The sequence below is a fragment of the Nannospalax galili genome, unplaced genomic scaffold (genome assembly GCF_000622305.1).
Source record: "Nannospalax galili isolate Female #2095 unplaced genomic scaffold, S.galili_v1.0 scaffold1255, whole genome shotgun sequence".
Taxonomy (NCBI): Eukaryota; Metazoa; Chordata; class Mammalia; order Rodentia; family Spalacidae; genus Nannospalax; species Nannospalax galili.
In genome coordinates this window covers 870,718-892,584 of record NW_008336359.1, presented here as the reverse complement: position 1 = coordinate 892,584, position 21,867 = coordinate 870,718, and the positions used below count along the sequence as shown (strand labels likewise).

The following is a 21,867-nucleotide window of genomic DNA, read 5'->3' as shown; positions in this document are numbered from 1 at the left end:
TGAGGGTCCAGGAAAGCTGTTGCAACACCAGGCAGCCCCTCCGCACTGCAGGCAGGAAGCTGGACAAAGTTACAAACCTATACACATATTCAATTCATTGCCTTGCCTGTTCGATTTCTACTCATCTCATTTTGTTGAGAACTAGAACACAACCCAGGCTACAAAGAAGGTGAGAAAGTAGAGGCACACTGAGCAAAAGTAGGGTGTTGGCATGGTACAGAAAGAAGAGAAAAACGGTATCCACAGGCAATCCGCATGGTCTAGCATGGAGGAAAGCAAGCATGGATGTTTGTAAAGTCCTTATGTCTAGCTCTAGGCCATTAATCATGGTGCTAGTTACAAGAGTTGTTTTTGTGATATTTTTGCTAGAAGAGAGAGGAAGTCACAACTCTCTGTGCCCTAAATGAAAGGCATATAATCAGATGCTACCACTTGGACAAATATCAGACAAAGAAGGTGACAGGTTGTCTTGCGTCCATGGAGCTTGACCATGGCAGAATCTTTCTCTGTCTTCTGTTAAGATGAGAGGGAGGTATTGTGGTTTCTTCAATATTCGTGTGTGATTGTGGTCCTCAGGGCTAGAAGATGGAGTTTTTCATACACATCAAAGTTTGTAGCACATCATCACATAGCTCTGTTGATCTCCTCCTCGTCCTTGTCCTCCTCCTCCTTTCCCTCCTCCTCCTCTTCTTCTCCCTCTTCTCTTTCCCTCCTCCTCCTCTTCTTCTCCCTTCTCCTTTCCCTCCTCCTCCTCTTCTTCTCCCTCTTCTCTTTCCCTCCTCCTCTTCTTCTCCCTCCTCCTTTCCCTCCTCCTCCTCTTCTTCTCCCTCTTCTCTTTCCCTCCTCCTCATTCTCCTTTTCCTATTTCTTTCCTTAATTTGTGTGTTAAAAAATTCCTACTCTTCTCTTGCAAGATGCAATTATTGTGATGTTTAATATGTGTGTTTAACATGATATGTAATATATGTGCTTTTTCCTTGTTTGTTTTGCTCATTTCTTATCGTTATTGACAAAAAAAAAAGTCACATTACAGACTTTGTTCAAACACATGAACAGTAACAAAGGGCACCCAAGGGTGACTGGCATAGTCCCAAAGGCCATGCTGGAGGGTGTGGGTGCCTCTTCGGCCCTAGTCCCTCAGCATTTCTGTTGCTCCCACACACACACACACCTTGCTGACACCCAAGAACTGACTGTGTGGAGATGAAGTCACCTTTGATGGCTGGGACAATCATACCAAGGAAAAGACATGAAGAGCAAACAGAAGTAAAGCTGCTGCAGGGCTCAGGGGACAGTGACGCTCCTAGGCATCATCTCAGCTAGGCCTGGGATAAAGAAAAAGGCAGACGCTCCCAGGTAGCAGTCCTGGGAATGTGGGTCACAAGACATCCCAAAGTGACAGGCAGCTCTCCATCTGCAGTGATCAGCCAGACTCTCCAGCAAGGCTCTCAAGAGCAGTGTGATTTAAAGGGACTCCCCTGAACCTGAAGCAATGAGTCCCCTCAGATACTTAAAGCACAAGACAGTTAAAGTGACACTGAGCTCCAGCCAGGGAAACTTCAACATTTGCCCTCTAGGCAGCAGAAGGGCCATTAATTAATGTGAGTTTAGACTTGAGCCCCCATAGTATTCTTTATACTGGACCAGATGTGATTCTGGAAAGTTCAACAAAGATAACATTTTTCAGGTTCTTGCTCAAAGTCTCCTATCCATCCTTCTCACCCCTTGCAAAACTTGGGGGTCAGAGGCACTAGGCCTGTCCAGAGTCCTGGTGGGTACAGACCATCTAGTGTGCCCCAGGAAAGCAGAGGGACAAGGGGACTTCAAGGCGAGTGAGCCGGAGGCTAGAAGGGGAAGTGCTTTCTCTCCCAACCTGATATCACTTGCTCGATTTGGCCAAAGGTCCCTTTTCCAAGTTCTTGCTCTTTAAACAGAGAAGCTCTTCATACTAGATCATTTTCCTCAGCTATACCCCAAGCTCTTCTTTTTCCTGAAAGATGACTGGATGGATGCCTGGAACCTTTTGGAAACAGTGCCTGCTTTTCCTGAAGAGGGCAGCTAACATGTTAAGAGTTGTAAAACAGTGGCACTGCCAGCCAGACTCCAGAGGTACCAGCACACAGTTCCACTGGTGCTGCTGTACAGGAGCCCTGGACACGTGCATTCCTACTCTACACACAGAGAAAGAAGAGTGAGCAGCAGAGCCAGCTGGACAAGGTCAGCCACAGCTCCAGACATCTGGCACAGCACAGTCTTTCAAGAAATCATTACCCTTGGGCCCCTGGAAAGCAACTGTGTTATAGAATGTAGAGAATCTTGGTGCTAAAGGCACCCATGAGTGCTGGGCCTGGGGTGGCTTTTATAGATGGCCATTCCCGAGACAGCCTTCCCTGCTCCATACAACATGCCACAGTTTGTCCAGGGAAAATGAAGGCATCTCTGGTTCCTCTGCCTTCCATGCTTGCTCAGAAACTCTAGAGCTCAGAGAGGTCACGTAGACATCTGTGGTTATAACCCAAAGGAAGCTTTACAGCACCCCACTGCACCAGCACTGGATCCTCACCTGCTTAACATGGCCTGCCCCAGTAAGTAGTCATGGCGGGGAGCAGTCAGAGATGCAGTGGGTATTTAGACTGCCACCACGAGTATGTAATTGTTTTTCACTTTTCGCTTTTTGAGATAGGGTCTCATATATCCTAGGCTGGCCTGAAATTTTCACTTTGTAGCTGAGGATGACCTTGAACTCCTGATCCTTCTGCCTCTACATCCTGAGTGCTAGGATTACAGGTGTGAGCCCCCATGACCCAGGTATGCAGACTGGAGACTGAACCCAGGGGTTCATGCATGCTAGGCAGGCACTCTACCAATTAAGCTTCACCTTAGCCCTGCCTGTTCTTATATACTGTGTGTTAGATTTAGGAGAGCAGAAAAAGGAAGGAGTTTAAAGCTTAGAAATAAGAACCAAAGCCAGGGGCTGGAGAGATGGCTTAGCAGTTAAGAACACTGTTCTTGCAGAAGACCAGGGTTCAGATCCCAGCACCCACATGGCAGCTAACAACTGTCTGTAACTCCAGTTCCAGGGAATCCGACAGCCTCTTCTGTCCTCCACAGGCACTGCACGACATGAGTGCACTTACCTACATGCAGGCAATACACGCATACACATAAAATAAAAATAATAAATAAAATTTAAAAATAAATAAAGAAAGAAAGAACCAGAGACAGACCTGTAATAGGCAAGGAATGTGCTCCCTGGATTCAGGAAGCCCAGCAAAGGGCTGATAAAATCCGTTCCTAGAAGAATGATTATATGCACTCTGGCAGGGGTGTGGGGGTGGGAGGTGGGAGGTGTGTGGAGGACAGTCTGGTCTTATTTAGGAACTCTGCTGCACAGCTGCAAGGGTTAACTCTGTGCCAGGGTCTGGTGTCCTTGAGGGTCTCTCTTCTGAAGATTATTTGCTCAGGCAGAAGGTGAGTTATCTATAGCCCTAAAGGAGACAAGTGGGCTCCACAAACAGTCTCTCTCAGTCTAGGGAGTGACCAGTTGATAAGGCTTGAGCAAGGCCAGGCTGCCAATTTAGGGCCAGTTAGACACTTTAAGGGATTAATGGCTTTATGGCCTCCTCTAATGAAGCTTATGTTTCTCCTGAAATTCACAGATTCTATCACTGTGCACAACAGGCATAAACTTTCATGTATGAAAGTGTTATTGAATTACATGCTTTTTTCTGTTTCTTGCTTCCTGCTTGGGCCATCTCAGCCACCACGCCTCCCCTGCGTTATGGACTCCAATCCCTCTGGAATCATAAGCCAAAAAAACTCTTCCTTCTAAAAGTTCCCTTGTGTCTTATCACAACATTAGAAAAGTAACAAATACACAGAATAACTCAGAATACAATCATATTTGGAGAGAGGATCTTTAAAGAGGGGGTTAAATGAGATTGTTTTAGTGAGTCATAATCTATGCTCCTGTATTTGACATAACAGGACTATTTAGGTGGGACTCTAATCCAATGTGACTGGTGTACTAACAAGAAGACAGCAGGGATGAGTAGTCACAGAAGGCCACTAAAGGTCATGGGAGAGGGTGGCCACCAAGGGGCAGGAAGGAAGCGTTGGGAGAAGAAAACCTATATACTACACTGTACACATTGGTATGTACCACCTTGACCTCATTATTTCTTTTCTTTCTTGTCAGATTTTCCTGTTGTTTGCATGTCTTACAACTTTTTAAATTGAAGATTTTGTGTGTGGAGGTGCTCATGTACATGTGCAAGTACATATTAAGGCTAGAAGTCAGTCAGTTGCATTTGAGACAAGGTCTCTTCACTGGCCTGGAGCTTGTGTTCAGCTACTCTGGCTGGCCAGCAAGTCCCCAGGGATAACCCCTGTCTCTGCTTCCCCAGTGCTGGGATTACATGCGGGTGGTACCATGCCTGGATTTTTGTGGGTTTTTTTGGTTTTGGGGTTTTTTTTGGTGTTTTTGAGGCAGGGTCTCTCTGTAGCCCCAGCTGGCCTGGAACTCACTATATAGACCAGTCTGGCCTCAAACTCAGAGATCTGCCTGCCTCTGCCTCCCAAATGCTGAGATTAAAGACATGTGCCACCACGCCCGGCCCATTATTATTATTATTTTCTTTAACATGGGTTTGGTGATCAAACTCAGATCCTCATGCTCACACAGTAACTACTTTGCCAACTGAACCATCTTCTACAAATCAAGTTTGAGAAACCAAATTCTGTTGCTGAAAACACCCAGCCTAGAATTTTTTGTTGTAGCAGCCCTAGCAAACTGCTATACACTCTGTCCATGACACTCAGATTTCTTGCAAAGTTTTGAAGTCAACAGAGAGCTTTGGCTGTGAAACTGAAAAGACTGTACAGCTGACAGACAACGCTACTTAGTGCTTTCCATAGAAACTGAGAAGTCTGTCGTGTAGGGTTCTGAATCTTTTTTTTTTTTTTTTTTCGGTCTTTTGTGGGACTGGGTCTCTCTGTAGCTCCAGCTGGCTTGGACTGGAACGCACTATGTAGACCAGGGTGGCCTCAAACTCAGAGATTTGCCTGCCTCTGCCTGGGATTAAAGGCATGTACCACCACGCCCAGAGGGTTCTGAATCTTTCACTTTGCAACTTGCTAATTGAAAGCCCGGCAGGCAGAAAAGAGGAATTCTATGCCCCAAGATACATATTAATTGGTTAAATAACCCAAGGAATAAACTAATTTGTGTTATTTGGATTGGCAAAGGGTAGAAACAACACCATCACTCCGGATGGGCACTTTAGTTAAGAGGAACCCACATACATGGCAGAGAGAAACACAAATTGCTGTATGGAAAGCAATGTGGCAACTTTATAAGGTTCAACCTTATAAAAGTGCTGTTTCTTTAGGTCAGCGTGGTTGAGTAACAATAGTGTAATTTGATCCAACTGATACATTAAAAGCATTCTTTAAAAAAAAACATTGTTGGGGGAAGGAGAGATGACTCAGCAGTTAAGAGCACTGGTTGCTCTTGCAGAGGACCTGGATCCCAGCACCCACATGGCAGCTAACAATGTTCTAACTCCAGGGGGATTCCGGGGGATTCGACGCTCTCTTCTGACCTATTTCTGTGCACCCATGTCGTGCACCTACCTATATGCAAGCAATATACTCAAACACATAAAAAAATAAATACAATATTTTTAAAAAGATTGTTTTATTTATGTGTGTGTGTGTGTGTGTGTGTGTGTGTGTGTGTGTGTGTATGCACTTGCAGATGGGTGCCAGCTGCCCACAGAAGCCAGGAAATGATCCTCTGGAAGAGGAGCAAGCGCTCTTAACCACTGAGCCATCTTTCTAGCCATAAAAACATATTAAGTGAAGCATGGTAGTTTACTCCAATACCAGCACTTGGGAGGCTGAAGCAGGAGGACAATCATGAGTTTGAGGCCAGCCTGGGCTACATAGGGAGTTCCTGGCTCAAAATAAAATATTTTCAAGTCAATGATGTCATGTTTGGGAATTAGCCCAGTGGAAATAAAAGCACTAGAATTTGATGGCTCTTCATGCAAGGATGCGTATCACAGCATTGTGGATAGGGTTGGAGCAAAACACAATTAGAAACAACCTCGACACTGGGGGATAAACTGTTATGTTTCCCGATTATGCACTAACAAATAATGAATTCTATTTGGACTATTTATTTGGAAGATAACCATAGCATTAAATAAGAAAAGGGGGACAAAGTATCATCTTTGGAATAACCCCAACGTTAAGAACACAGCTCAATGGCAGAGCACTAGATTAGCATGTGTAAAGCCTGGGGTTCAATCCTTAGGACCAAATAAATTCGTTGATTAAATGATATGATCCCAATTTAGTTAAAATAAGAGGAAGTCCTCTCCATGTGAAAAACTAAACACAGCAATAGTTACATTGGCGGAGGCAGGGGTAACAGAGAAGATTAAAGGGAAATTTGAAAATTCCTCAGACATCTCTGTATTCTTTCACTGTTTCCATCATATGATGGAAAGATTAGGCTAGGCTTGGTGATTCATAAATGAATACAGTGTGGGTCGCCTGGGGTTTATTTAGGGCCAGTAGAAAAGCAGAAAAGACTCACTTTGATACATGTTTATACTAATCTAAGAGAGGCAGGGCAGAAAAACAAAATGAAAGGGACTTGGGAAGGGAAATGTACCCCTCATTTCCTAGTAGCTGACAATCAGAAAATTCAACACAACTGATAAAAATCAAGGTTGCCTACAGAGATAACTCATGTTTTCCTAAACACATCTCAGACAAGAATGTTTAAAGAATGTTGTGACCTTGAGTCTTACTGTGTTAACACTCCTCTCTCATCTTTAAGCCTGAAGGTGCATTCCATGAAAGAACTTAAGAGAAAGAAGTAAACCAGCTTGTCGTTTTTTACTTAATCTTTTTTTTTGTCTTTTTGAGACAGGGTCTCCTTATAGCCCCAGCTGTCCTGGAACTCACTATGTAGACCAGGCTGGCCGTGAACTCACAGAGATCACCTGCCTCTGCCTCCCGAGTGCTGGGATTAAAGGTGTGAGCCACCATGCCTGGCTACTTAATCTTTTAATTTTTTTTTGTTTTTTGTTTTTTTTGTTTTTTTGAGACAGCATCTCCTTATAGCCCCAGCTGTCCTGGTACTCACTATGTAGACCAGGCTGGTCTCAAACTAACAAAGAACCTCCTGCCTCTGCCTCCCAAGTGCTGGGATTAAATGTGTGCGCCACCACGCCCAGCCTTTTAAAAATTTTTACTTCTTATTTTTATTTTATGTGTATGCGTATATTGCCTGCATGTGGGTAAATGCACCAGTGTTGCAATGCCTCTGCAATGCCGGCAGAGGACAGAAGAAGCTGTTGGATCCTCTGGGACTGGAGTTACAGACAGTTATTAGCTGCTATGTGGGTGCTGGGATTTGAACCCGTGTCTTCTGCAAGAACAACTAGTGTTCTTAACCACTGAGCCATCTCTCCAGCCCCCTACTTAATCTTTAGACCTAGTTATAAATTACATTCTTTGAGCAATGAACCTCAGAAAGCCACGGAATCAATAGAGTCATTGTGAAGAACCGGAAGGGAGTTTTAAGCGTTCCAGTTCAATCTAAAGCCTGTACCAGCTCTTCTACTTAGTGGCGCTTTCTACTCTATGATTCCCCCTGAAGCTCTCTCTTGCCTGTGGGGAGGAAGTGTTTTTTCCTGAGTGGAGGCCCTGGGCCTGAACTCCCCAGGCTCCTGGCAGCAGCTGATGGAAGTACTTGACTCTTAACTCATTTATTCTTCACCTTTAGATGCTGAGACTGCTTGTCTTTTCTGTTTAAGGCTTCAGGGAATGTAGCCACCTAGATCACCAGCTTCTCCTGGGACTGTGAAATGAAGGAAGGGGCAATTAGCTTAGTAACTAATGCTGCCCAGTGGCATCTTTCTTCTGCTTGCAGTATCTGGATAATTTCTTGGCTTCAAAAATATTTTTATTTATTGTTTTTATTTATGTGTATGAGTGTATTGCCTGCATGTATGTAAATGCACCTGTGTCATGCAGTGGCCGTGGAGGTCAGAGGAGAGCCTCAGATCCCCTGGAACTGGAGTTACAGACCGTTGTTAACTGCCATATGGGTGCTGGGAATCGAACCCAGGTCCTCTGCAACAGCAACAAGGGCTCTTAACTACTGAGCCATCTCTTCAGCCCCATTTCTTGTCCTTTTTAATTGCAATCTTGTGAGCATAAATTGAGTACTTTTACACACACACACACACACACACACACACACACACACACACACACACCTCAAATCCTGATGTCCCTCCCACTGGGTCCCTCAGCTAGTAGAAGCTTTCAGGCCTCTAGGTGCAGCTCCTTCCTGGAGAAGCCCCGCCCTTTCTCACTTTCACCATAAAGCCGGGTCCTGGGTGCTGAGCCGGGGATCCTAGGGGCGCCTCTCTGGAAAGGATTTCTGTGAGGCTTTCTGTGAGCTCCCGTAAGTACACATCCTGCTTTTTCTCCCTCTTCTCCTCCACCACCACCACCCCGCTTCTTCTTGCTAAGCATTCGGACGCCTCGGTGGAGCGACTGTGCTTTCTCCTCTCCGTGCCCAGTGACCCCTGGGTCCTGCACCCAGAAAGTTTGGGGGCGCAATGCCTACTTGGTCCCTGCAGGTTCTTGGAGAGATCTGAGACCTGTGCAAAGGGCAGAGCAAAGTGTGGGTGCATTCCGAGCTCGTGGCATATCTGCCTGCACCGGGGAAGGGCTGGCGTAGGAACTGGGGGGTTTGCAAAACCCGGACAAGTGTGAGGAAGGAAGAAAGGGGTGGGGACTCGCGGGTGGGCGCGACGTGGCAGGCGGGCTTGACCTGACTACTGTGCATCCCGCACCGCACCAGTTCAGTTACCAGAGGCTGCATTTTGGAAAAAGAGACGAAAATATGCGAAGCCTTAAAAATAAACAAACACAAAAAGTAAAACAGGAGTTGAGGAGTGAGGTGGCTCAGCGGGTTGAAGGTGCTTGCTAGGCAAGCCTGACGACCTGAGCTTGATTCCCCGGGACACACAGGGAGGGGAAGGAGAGAACCGATTCCTGCGCGCGCGCGCGCGCGCACACACACACACACACACACACACACACACACACACACACACGACGACGACGACGACGACGACGATAAACTGGACTCAAACTGAGCGTGGTAGAGCGTCGTCTGTGATTCCAGCATACAGAAGCAAGAGAATAGAGAGTTCGAGAACAACCTTGACTACTACTGAGTTCAAGGCCAGCTTGGGAAGTAGAGAGTAGATGGTGGTTATCAGACTAGGTGGGGTTGGGGTTATTGGTCAGAGGGCACAAAGTCGGATAGGAGTGACTACAATCAATAATAATGTATATTTCAAAACAAGTAGATTTCAGATCGTAAAAGTAATAGGTAAAGGAGGGGATGGGTGTGCTCATTAGCTGGATTTAATCACTCTACACTGCATACGTCAAAACGTACCCTATCAAGGTATGCAACAATTGTTAATTTAAAACCGTATTAATTTTTTTTTAAAGAGGAAGGACTGGAGACATAGCTCTGTTGACAGAGCGCTTGCCTAGCATGCACGAAGAAAGGCCTTGGGTTTGAACCAGTATGGCATAAAACTGGACAAAGTGGCCTGTTTGGGGAGCATTTGGCAAGTGAAGGCAGGAGGAATCCGAGTTCAAGATCACTAAGTCCAACTTGGGTACATGAGAGCTTGTCTCAAAAAAAAGTAAATAAATAAATAGGAAAGAACGTCTGGGCTTTGGATTGGTGCCCACCGCCCTCCAGGCCAGCATGTCTCCACTAGGGGACGTAATGAACCGGTCAGCTCTGAGAGCTTGTCTGTAGAATTCAGTTAGGTTCCGGTGTGATGCGGGTAGCGTGCTAGATCCTTACTTCAGAGCACAGAACAGCTTTAATTTCGCCTTGGTTTTTGCATGGAGGCAAATTTAAACCAAATCGCTTTGGAGACCAAACCAGAGAACATTAGGCGGAGCAGCGGCGCCACCCAGTGGCAGCTACGTGTTTCTGCGTCTGCCTTAGGACAGCCGGCTCCATCCTTTTTTGTTGCTCTGTAGCCCCAACTGTCGAGGAACCCGCTGTATGTGTAGACCAGGCTGGCCTCGAACTCACAGAAATCCACCTGCCTCTGTCCCCTGAGTTCTGGGACTAAAGGCATGCCTTTTGAAAAAAGATGTATGGCCTTTAGTTTTTTGCGTTGAAGGTTTTTCTGAAGATTCACTTTACAAGAATCTTGTGGGTTTACATTTTCTTTGACTTGACAAAAGTTTCTTTTAGCCTGTTCCTCATCGGTACACTGGCAATGGTTACAATGACTGTGTTGTAGGAAAGTCATGGGAATAAAATGATCAGACATATGAACTGCTTAGCACAACACCAGAGACAGTAAGTGTTACAGGACATGATGAAATGATACTGTGATTGTGCTTTCTGGCCTCAGTGCAATGGCTAGGGAGCTTAAGAATCCAGTCTTTGTGGCCTCTGAGTACAGGTTCACCATATTCTAGGTTTATCAAAATGGTGAAGACTAAGAGCTGGACCCTGAAGAAGCACTTTGAAGGCTTCCCTACTAACAGCAACTTTGAGTTGAAGACTACTGAGCTCCCACCCTTAAAAAATGGAGGTAAGTCAGAGTGTGGCAGAGGTTGTATCAGTTAGCATTTGCTGCCTAACAAACAATCCCAAAGTTTAGTGACTTCAAACAACCATTGTTTATTAGTTCACAATTCTGAGGGTTGGCAGTTTGGGCTGGGTTAAGTTGAGTGGTTCTTTGGTAGGTCTTATCTGGGCCAAATGTTTACTTTAGAATATATTGCATTCATCTGCCTGGTGATGGTATGCTTTCTGCTGGGGTGCAGGCTGCAGTTGCCCTAAGGCCTTTCTCATAGGCTACTTGGAGCTCTGTTCTTGTAGTGACCTCATGGATCCAGAGCAGCCAGAGTTGGCAAGCTCCAGTGTTCCAGTACTTTTTAAGCTTCCACTTGTATTGCCTTTGTTAATATCCCGTTGGTCAAAGCAAGTTGCCCAGATTCAAAGGGTAAATAAATATATATAGGGTAAATAAATATATTTTGCTTCTTCCTCCTCCTCCTCCCTTTTCTCCTCCTTCTCCTCCTCCTCTTCCTCCTCTTCCTCTTCTTCTTCTCCCCCTTATACCCACTAAGCAAGCACTCAACCACTGGACTACATCCTCAATCTCTAGAAGCATATTTCTTGATGGACAAGGAGGCCAGGAGGCTAGCACACAGGAGTGGGAGGTATTTGTTTACATTTTGCAGCCTTCCATAGAGAGGTTTCTGTAGGGTCCTCTGTATGAAGCCTTGATGCCTGTTGGCCCCGACTCTCATCCTGCTTCTTTGATAACTCGTATTTTATCAAAGAAGCTCGTGCTTGGGTGTTCAGTCTTTCATGACTTTGACCAGACCATGAGGAGAATGTCCCCTCTGTCCTGGTAAACCTGATGATGAGCCCTGCCGAGCAGCCCTGCACAGAGCTGACTTTCAGAGGTGTCTGTAAGGGTAGGCAAGCTAGAGAAAAGGGGATAATAAAACAGTCAAACAACATGGTAAAGTCACTGACTCAGTTTAAGTTGCAGTGGCCAAAACTTGGATTCAAAGTTCCAAAAAGCATGTACTTGGTCACTTTAACAAAATGCATCTTCTTTCATACTAATTGGGGTTGGTTATAAAATCCTTCATGAGCACTGTACCGTAGTGGGGCTGGAGAGATGGCTCAGTCGTTAAGGGCACTGGCTGCTCTTGCATAGGACTCAGGTTCAATTCCTAGCACCCACATAGCAACTAACAACCATCTATCACTCCAGTTCTGGGGAATCCAATGCCCTCTTCTGGCCTCCATGGGCATTGCATGACACAGGTGCACTTACATACATGCAGTCAACACACTCATACATAAAACAAAAACAATAAATTAAAAGACAACATCAGGGCTGGAGAAATGGCTCAGCAGTTAAGCTGTTCTTGCAGAAAACTGGGGTTTGAATCCCAGCACTCACATGGCAGCTAACAACTGTCCATAACTCCATTTCCAAGAGATTCAGCGTTCTCTTCTGTCTTCCCTGTTCATTACACAACATGGGTGGACTTACATGCAGGCAATACATGCATATACATAAAATAAAAGTAATAAACAAAATATTTAAAAAACAATAGCAGCAACAACAAAATATGGCCTTGGGTAAATTACTTTACCTGAACTTAAATACATTGGAAACAATAGTTGAAAACATCAAGTGAGTTGATCCATGAAAATCAATGCAGGTAGCATGCATATTATTATTATTACCATTATTGTTGTTGTTATTATTAACCCAACTGGGCCAACTGTGAAAGCCTTTCTTATTTTCAATGGGAAGCACAAACAAGGGCTCCAGGGGTAGCTCAGTGGTAGAGAGCTTGTTTAACATGCACAAGGCCCTGGATTCAGCCCACAGCACAGATGAGAAGGCAGCCCTGCAGCAGAAAGATTACCTGTATTTATTCCCAGTGCCCAACACATTGCAGCCATCAGATCTGGAGTCTAACTTCTTGTGGAATGCTTTATTTTGTAGAGGTCCTCCTTGAAGCCCTGTTCCTCTCTGTGGATCCTTACATGAGGTATTATTTCCCCCCTAAACCTTCTTATGTTGTGTGTTGGTCCATATTGTGAAGTATGGTAGCTCATTTTTAAAGATAGCCAACGGGGGGCTGGAGAGATGGCTCATTGATTAAAAGAACCAGCTGCCCTTGAAGAGGACCCAGATTCGGTTCCTAGTACCCACACGGTGGCTAACAACTGTCCATAGCTCCATTTCTAGGGGGATCTGATGCCCTTTTCTGACCTCCATGGGCATTGCACAACATAGGTGCATTTATATCCATGCAGGCAATGCACTCATATACATAAAATAAAAATACTAAATAAAATATCTTAAAGATAGCCAACTGATTAAAATACTACAGTCTCTCCTGTTTCTCCCTGCACTGTGTCAGTGATGAGCTCCACGGTGCTCGTCTTCTGCTGGCAGAGGTCTGCTCAGCACAGTTTGTCATTTATTTCTCACTTGTGTTGTTTCCAGAAAGGACAAAAAGAAAAACGAAGCTAGCCTCCAACTTATCAATTGCATTACTGGCAAATAGTTGAGTAGAAGTTGTTAAGACTAAAATTGGCTAGTCTTGACTTCATTCTCCTGTATTTTATTTGTTTGTTTATTTTTTTGTCTTTTTGAGACAGTGTGTCCTTGTAGCCCCTGCTAGCCTGGAACTGCTGTGGAGACCCTGCTGGCCTGGATCTCTGTGTCTGCCTCTGCCTCCAGAGTGCTGGGATTAAAGGTATACACCAACGTGCCCAGCTCACTTGTGCTTTATTATGCAATCTGTAGTTGACTCTGAGGGCAGGAAGGGAATAAATACCCTTCAATGGGCACTAATGAACTTAGCAGTTTTTTGCTTAAGTAAATAACATAGCCCATTGCCCTTTTAAATATTTTTTAATTAATTAATTAATTTTTATTTTATCTGTATGAGTGTTTTGCCTGCGTGTAAGTGCACCATGTGTGTGCAATGCCTGAGGAGACCAGAAGAGGGTACTGAATCCCTTGGACTTACCAAAGATTGTTAGCTGCCATGTGGCATGTGGCACATGCTGGGAAATGAACCTAGAACCTTTTTCTTTCTTTCTTTTTTTTTGTCAGTCTTTTGGAGATAGGGTCTCCCTCCCTGTAGCCCCAGCTAGCCTGGAACTCACTATGTAGACCAGGCTGGCTTTGAACTCACAGAGATCCACCTGCCTCTGCTGGGATTAAAGGTGTGCACCGCCATGCCCAGCCTGAACCTAGGACCTTTGCAAGAGTAGCCAGTGCTCTTAACTACTGGGCCATCTCTCCAGTCCTGAAATGTGTATATATATATATATATTTTTTTTTTCATATTTTTCATAGCTAATTAACAAAGACCCAAATCTTAGTTGAAAAATAAAGATATTAATTAGTAGCTGGAAAGGGTGGCTCATACCTTGAGATGCTGAGGAAGGAGGATCACAAGTTCAGTCTAGGTTACTTTACATAGTGAGATTCTGTTAAAGAAAACAAAATGACAATTGCCATCTTTTTGTGGGTGGTTAATGTTGGGATAACAAATACCAGCAGAGGCTGTGTTATATTTTGGAGGTCACTGACAGAAACACTCTTCCATCTGAACATGGTGGTAAGAGTCCAATGTTCATTCATAGAATGCACCTTTGGGGTTCCAAGGCAGAACCACCTCTCACTGTGTTTCCCCTGGTTCTGGCTGTGTCTGGGTATTGTTTCTGTACACATTGCCCCAATGTTGTTCCATTTGGCTTGATAGTTAAGGCAGTTTCCTCCAGATGGTGTTAAGTACTAAGAATGGAATTTTTTTTTCAGAATTGCATCGAAAAGATTGAAGGAGGGTGATAGGCTGATGGGTGAGCAGGTGGCAAGGTAATTATTTACATTTGGACCAATGCTTGGATAAGTATATCTCCTCCAGTTCCTGCTGGGCCTGTCTTCCCATTGCTCTTCCAGTTCCTTCTGCCCATGTGGCTCACTCTCTTGTATTTGAAAAAATCTTGGAAATCCTGCCCCTTCTTAACTGGGAGGGAGGAAGGATGTATTTATCAGACTTTCGTGGTTGTGACAAAGTACCTGAGAGAAAAGACTTAAAGGGAGGAACAACTCTTGTTGGCTCACAGTTTTGGTCCTTTTTGTCTGCTGATTCTGGGCTCAAGGCGAGGCCAAACATCCTGGTGGCAGGAGGCTGCGCAGTCTCACCTCATGGCAGACAGGAAGTGGAGAGAATGCCTGTTCTAGCTTTCTTCTCCTTTTTTATTCCATTTGAGCTCCCGGCCTATGAGATGGTGCTGCCCACATTCCAGGTAGGGCAAACAAACTTGTATTTATAAGATTAGTTAAAATGTCATTTACATTAGGAAAGATACTGGGGAAAAAACTATTGATAAAGGAGAAATTAAATTCAAGTTTCTGAAATTTTACAGTTTTTGAAGGATTCTCAATAGCATGGAGAAAATATATAAATTATATAAACTAATATAATGGTGAGAGAAAACTAGGCTATAAAACATTACTTCAGGGACTGGAGAGATGGCTCAGTGGTTAAGAACACTGACTGTTCTTGCAGAAGACCCAGGTTTGAATCCCAGCACCCACATGGCAGCTAACAAACTCCACTTCCAGGGGATCCAACAACCTCTTCTGTCCTCCATGGGCATTGCACAACATGGGTGCACTTACCTACATGCAGGCATAACACTCATACACATAAAATAAAAATAATAAATAAAATATTTTTAAAAATTACTTCAATTACATAAGTATAATTAATATAAATTTATACATTTAAAGTACATCTTAAGATTGCCATAAAACATACCAAAAATTTTAACTGTTATTTTTATGTTGTGGAATTATAACTGATATTTTTGTCATTTAAAAAAAGTTTCTATTTTAAAATTTTGTGCTTAAAAAAAAATTGTGGTGCTGGTGATTGAACTCGGGGCCTCATGCATGCCAGGCAGGCACTATTCTATTGAGCTAAATTGCCAGTCTGACTTTTTTTTTTTTTTTTTTGTCTTTTTTGAGACAGGGTCTCCCTGTAGCCCCAGCTGTCCTGGAACTCACTATGTAGACCAGGCCGCCTTGAACTCACAGAGATCCGCCTGCCTCTGCCTTCCAAGTGCTGGGATTAAAGGCATGTACCACCATGCCTGGCCAGTCTGATATTTTTATATTTTAAAGTTTCTAAAATAAATTCGTTTGATCTTTGGGAACCACGTAGGAGAGAATGGACTCCTGAAACTTGTCCTCTGACCTCCACACACATGCCACGGCATCTACACACCACCCACATTAGTAACAAATTTAAATAAAAGTTTTTTAAAGACGTCAAAAAAGAGTAAGTATTGGGTTCTGCAACCAGAAGATTGTTGTGATGTCAGTAGAGTAGTGAAGGTAGGCTGTGTTGCTACAGCTCATCACATGAATGGGAAGTGAGGAAGTTTGGCTGTAAAATCAAGAAGAGAGAGGGAGAAGATGAGATTATAAAATAGCAATGTTGTGCTTTCTTATTCTCAGAGAAGGGATGATAGAGAAGGAAATGGTAAAGAAGCAGGCCATAAGAGGGCTTGAGAGACAGAGAGTACCCCGAAGGAGAAGAGAGGCTGGTGTGCAAAGGATAAAGGCCCCTTGCTTCAAAATAAGAGAACTCTGTGGGGTCAGGGATGGACGCTGGACCAGTTCAGAGCTTCTTCTTTGATGGCCCCTGTCATGGCCAAGAATTAAGGAGAAATGTCCCAGGGTATCAGTCATAGAAAAACATCCTCAGTGCCCTTTTGTGAACATTAACCACACAGCATCCTGACTCCCATGAACAGGAAGAGATGTCACATGTCTTAATGCGCTTTTATCTTTCAGAGTTGTGGAAAGTAAAAACTCAGCCTTCCCAACAGGAACTATTGTGGTGGCTTTGTTAGGCTGGACATCACACTCCATCTCTGATGGCAACGGACTGAGAAAGCTGCCTGCAGAGTGGCCCAACAAGTTACCACTGTCTTTGGCTTTGGGGACAATTGGCATGCCAGGGTGAGTGTCACAGGGTATGCTTTGTTTAAATGTCTGATACCATAACTTGATCCATGAGGAGATATGTAAGGCTTTATAGGTCCAAGGACTGATTAGGGAACATGGTAGGACTAGGAAGGGAGGGAAATCAAATGGAGAGCCCATCAGTGCAAGAATAAAGAAAGTATTTAGATAATTGATAGATAGATAGATGATAGCTAGATAGATAGATGATTGATAGGTAGATAGACAGATAGATAGATAGATAGATAGATAGATAGATATTTAGAATACTCTATAGCCTTTAAAAAGAAAAGGAAGCTGACATTTGTGGTAACATTGGTGAACCTGGAAGACATTAAGTGCACAGAGAGACATGTACCACACACTTTGATCTTTTGTTAGTTTCTTGGTGCTGTGAGATTTACCTGAAAGCAACAATTTTAATGGAGGAATGGTTTATTTGGGTTCACAGTTTCAGAGGTTTCTGCCCATTGTCTGCTGACACTTGTTTTGGGCCTGGGACAAAGGTGAACATCATGATGGGAAAGGCATGGTGGGGCTTATCTTATGGTACCTGGAAAGAAGAGAAAGACAGGAAGGAGCTAGGGAGAAATCAGATCAGAGACACTCAGGTATGAAGAGAACACAGTGGTAAGAAGTAACATGTTACAAGTAACATGTAGCATGTAACATGATCCATACAAGCAGCTAGCAGACAGAACAGAACAACGTAGACCCCGGTACCAGCACTTGGGAGGCTAAGTCAGGAGGATTGCTGTGTGTTTGAAGTCAGCTTGAGCTACCTAATGAGTTTCAAACCAGTTTCAGCTAGGGCTACAGAGTGAAAGTGTATCTCAAAACAAACATAATAATAGTAGTAGTTTTTAAAGAAAAAAGAACTATAACTGTATTAAGACATCTCAAAATGAATAAATATAAAGAGTTAGCAAGGGACTAGCTCCTCCTGATACCAGAAAGCGCTCATCTTTGCTCACCACTCACCTTTGCTTTAATTCAGAGTTAGAAAGGGAAAGCATTCAGTCTCCTGTGGACTGTGTGTTCTCCTTCGTCTGAGGTACAAGGGGTTTCAAGTACAGCAATTGAAGTGACTCACAGGTGTGGTTTTACAGGCAGTTGGGAACAGATTTCAAATACTCAGACCCCTCAGAGTCTGCTCTACACGTTCCTGACTGAACTGTGACCTCAGTTCCCCCCAAACTTCCCCACCTTGGAAATAATTTTTCTCTATGTTGTATGATTTGTTTTCTTTTTTTTCCTTTCTTTAAAAAAATATTTTATTTGGAACTGGAGAGATGGTTCAGCTGTAAGAGCACTACTGTTCTTGCAGAAGACCCAGGTTTGAATCCCAGCTCTACATGGCAGCCAACAACCATCCATAACTCCAGATCCAGATCTGATGCCCTCTTCTGTCCTCTGCAAGCACTACACAACACAGGTGCACTTACACACATGCAGGCATAATGCTCATACACATAAAATAAAAATAAAAACTTAAATATTTTATTTAATACTGTGCATTGCCTGCATATATGTAAGTACACCTATGTTGTGTAGTGCCCGAGGAAGTGAAGGGTATAATGACACAATCAGAAAATGTGAATCAGGGATAGACCATTTGCCTAGCATGTAGGAGGGGGTTAGGCTAACTCACCCAGAAAACACTGGTGCCCATATTCCTCAGGCAACCCTTCTCCATTATTAGCATTCCCAAGAATTACAGAGTCTTATTAAAATAATAAATATTGCAGGTAATTCTGCAGTGAGAGACCTTGCCTCAAGATCTATAATGGAGATGTATAAATAAAATTATATATATATATATGAGCGTGCATGTGCGAGAGAGAGAGAGAGAGAGAGAGAGAGACAGAGAGAGAGAGAGAGACAGAGAGAGAGAGCACATATTTACACATCCTTATGTTCTTCCTTTAGCCTAACTGCCTACTTTGGCCTGCTTGAAATCTGTGGCGTGAAGGGCGGAGAAACAGTGATAGTTAACGCAGCAGCAGGAGCCGTGGGCTCTGTTGTGGGGCAGATAGCTAAGCTCAAGGTAAATGTCTTCTTCTAATGACCCCTATTCAGGACCCACAGTGTACACTGGGTATGCAGCAGTGAACACAGAGAACACTTTCTTGCCTCAAGGAACTTAAAATGTACTTACTGGATCTTGTTTAGAAGTTAGAGGTTGAGAAAGAGGGAAATTGAGAAACTAGAGCTGCAAAGGTGGCTGAACTCTTTCTCTCTGGGCTGCCATGACTTGAGTAGCTTTCCTGCACTGCACTTTTACTGTGATGTTACACAATAGACAGTTCAGAAGCACGGAGCTAAGTGACTGTATTAAAACACCTGAAACAGCCAAAATAAATGTCCTTCTTTGAGTTGTTTTCTCAGATATTTTGTCCTAGTGATGAAAAGGGGACTGACAGAAGGGGTGTTTGTGAGTCACTTGACCATGCAAAATCCACCCCATGCTCCTAGTTTGTTAATAATCTGCACTCTCCCCACTTAGGGCTGCAAAGTTGTTGGTGCTGCGGGGTCTGATGAAAAGGTTGCCCATCTTAAAAAGCTTGGCTTTGATGTTGCCTTTAACTACAAAACAGTAGAATCTTTGGAAGAAACTTTGAAAAAAGCCTCTCCTGATGGTTATGATTGCTATTTTGATAATGTAAGTACAAACTGAACTTATCTGATTTATCAATAAAGTATCACATAAAGGAATCTATCTCTAAAGTTTCCGTCTAGAATACATGAAAAAAGTATGTGTACCTAGTATTAATGTACAGTGTACAAACCATATCCTTCATTTATCGAACTGCAGAGCTAGCCATAGTGACTATACCTATTACCCCAGCACTCTGAAATTTGAGGCTGTTGTGGGCTACACAGTGAGACCATGTCTTTGAAACAAAATCCCAAATAGACAAATAAACTTTTTTTTTTTTTTTGTCTTTTTGAGACAGGGTCTCCCTGTAGCCCCAGCTGACCTGGAACTCACTATGTATTCACAGAGATCCACCTGCCTCTGCCTCCTGAGTGCTGGGATTAAAGGTGTGTGCCACCATGCCCAGCCCATAAAATAAACTTTTAGACTGAGGATGTAACGCAGTAACAGAGCTGTTCCCTAGCGTGTGCAAAGCCCTGCATTCAACTCCCCAGCACTGCAAAGGAAAAGAAGTTAGAGTGTAGAATTCAATCATTTTTAGTACATCTGACACATTATAGAATTATGAATACAGTTTATAATAGATTCATCATCCCAAAAGAAACAGTAATCAGCAGTCATCCTTCATGTTCCCTCTCAAAATGTGACTTTCCCTCTCTTCTGTGACTGTCTTCTTTCACTTAGCAAAATGATTTTGAGGTATAGCCATGCTGTAGCATATATCAGTATTTCATTCCTTTTTATGGCTGAATAATATTCCATTGTATGGATATACCACATTTTTTAAATCCATTCACACAGTTGATGGGCATCTGAGTTCTTTATACTTTTTGACCACTGTATAATGCTGCTATGAACATTCAGGTACAAAGGTTTGTTTGGCTTTTGTTTTCCTTTCTCTTGGGTATTCACCTCCAAGTAGAATTGCTCGATTATATGATAACTTCATGTTTGAGGACTTGCCAAACTATTTTTGAAAAGTAACTGCACTGTCCTACATTCCTACCAGTTTCTAAGGGATGGAATTTCTCAATGACCTTACCAACACCTATAATTTATTGATTTTCTTATGGTCATCTTCAAGTGGTATTTCAGTGTGGTTTTGATTTTCATTTCCCTATGACTAAATATACTGGAGAGCTTTTCCTGTTCATTTGCATATCATCTTTAAGGAAACTTGCAAATTCTTTGCTTAGTTTTCAGCTGGGTTGAGTTCTTTACATATGTGGGTGCAAGTTCCTCACCAGATGCAGTTTATTTTCATTACTTGCAGTAATGTTCTGTAAAGTCAGCATGTACAGAACTGTGGCTTCCAGGAGAAATATATACACACAAACAGTTTTGTTGATTCTCCTAAATGTAGTTTTTGGATTAGTTGAAGTATTTGTTTCTGCTCTCCATTTAGGTAGGTGGAGAATTTTCAAATACTGTTATATCCCAGATGAAGACATTTGGAAGAATTGCGATCTGTGGGGCCATCTCTCAGTACAACCGCACTGGTCCATATCCCCAAGGTAATAAGCTCATCCTGATGTGGGAGGACTGTACAAAAGGAAGATTCATAGACACGGGGAAGGGAAGAGCCAGCTGGCCTATCGTTCACAGGTGGGGGCAGTACTTTCTTAGAGCAGCAAGATGTGTTTCCCACCCTCCCCCACACTCTGATTGGCCTCTTTTTACTCCTCCTGTGCCCCAGCATACTCTCTGTCTTTCCCTTCTCCACTCCCTTTCACCCCTCCCTCCCCTTCATACTCCCAAAGGGCCCAAAATATTATCAACAGAGAGCCCTATATTCCTTCCTTCTGGTCCATAAGAGATCTTGGACAATCCTACATTTTTAAAACGAAAAAAAAAATATTATTTTTCGTGTATAAGTGTATTGCTGCTGGGTGTGGTAGCACACACCTTTAATCCCAGCACTCAGGAGGCAGAGGCAGGTGGAGCTCTGTGAGTTCAAGGCCAGCCTAATCTACATAGTTGAGTTCCAGGCCAACTGGGGCTCCAATGAGACCCTGTCTCAAAAAGATTAAAAAAAAAAAAAAAAGCGTATTGCCTACATGTGTGTGTAAGTGCCCCCATGTTGTGCAATGCCCGCTTAGGTCAGAAGAGGGTGTCAGAGCCCCTGGAACTGGAGTTATGGATGGTCAGCCACCATGTAGGTGCTAGGAATTGAACCTGCAAGAGCAGTCAATGTTCTTAATCACTGAGCCATCTCTTCAGCCCTTTTATGGATGAGAAGATGAATGACTGAGACAGCCAGGGACTCCTTAAATCCTTTTAGGACCAGACTCAAACAAAGCCCTGTGCTCTGAACTCCTCATATAGAATCTTTTTCTGCTATGACTTTGTGCTGTTCTAAACATGGAATTTTTGTCTTGCTTCTGAGCCCCAGAAATTCTAACACACTCCACTACCAGCATAGCTCAGAGAGAAGACAGTATTTCCTCTAGTTTACTGCCACATTGGCTTTGTTGCACTCAAAAAAGAAATCAACATTAGTATCAGGATGGAAGGCTCAGCAACAGTATTCTACCTTTTTCCAAG

At 43.5% G+C, this 21,867-nt stretch overlaps 1 protein-coding gene across 1 annotated transcript in view; it reads left to right on the top strand.

The window, feature by feature from the left end:
- The first annotated feature begins 8,349 nt into the window (after positions 1 to 8,349).
- Ptgr1 (prostaglandin reductase 1) overlaps positions 8,350 to 21,867 on the top strand; it is a 21,476-nt gene continuing 7,958 nt past the window's right edge. Inside the window, exons 1-8 of the mRNA XM_008831125.3 lie at positions 8,350 to 8,488; positions 10,552 to 10,667; positions 12,615 to 12,660; positions 14,448 to 14,504; positions 16,494 to 16,661; positions 18,594 to 18,711; positions 19,171 to 19,326; positions 20,729 to 20,837. Of these exons, the coding sequence (XP_008829347.1) occupies positions 10,562 to 10,667; positions 12,615 to 12,660; positions 14,448 to 14,504; positions 16,494 to 16,661; positions 18,594 to 18,711; positions 19,171 to 19,326; positions 20,729 to 20,837 (760 nt within the window). The 5' untranslated portion in view covers positions 8,350 to 8,488; positions 10,552 to 10,561. The remainder of the gene's footprint in view (positions 8,489 to 10,551; positions 10,668 to 12,614; positions 12,661 to 14,447; positions 14,505 to 16,493; positions 16,662 to 18,593; positions 18,712 to 19,170; positions 19,327 to 20,728; positions 20,838 to 21,867) is intronic.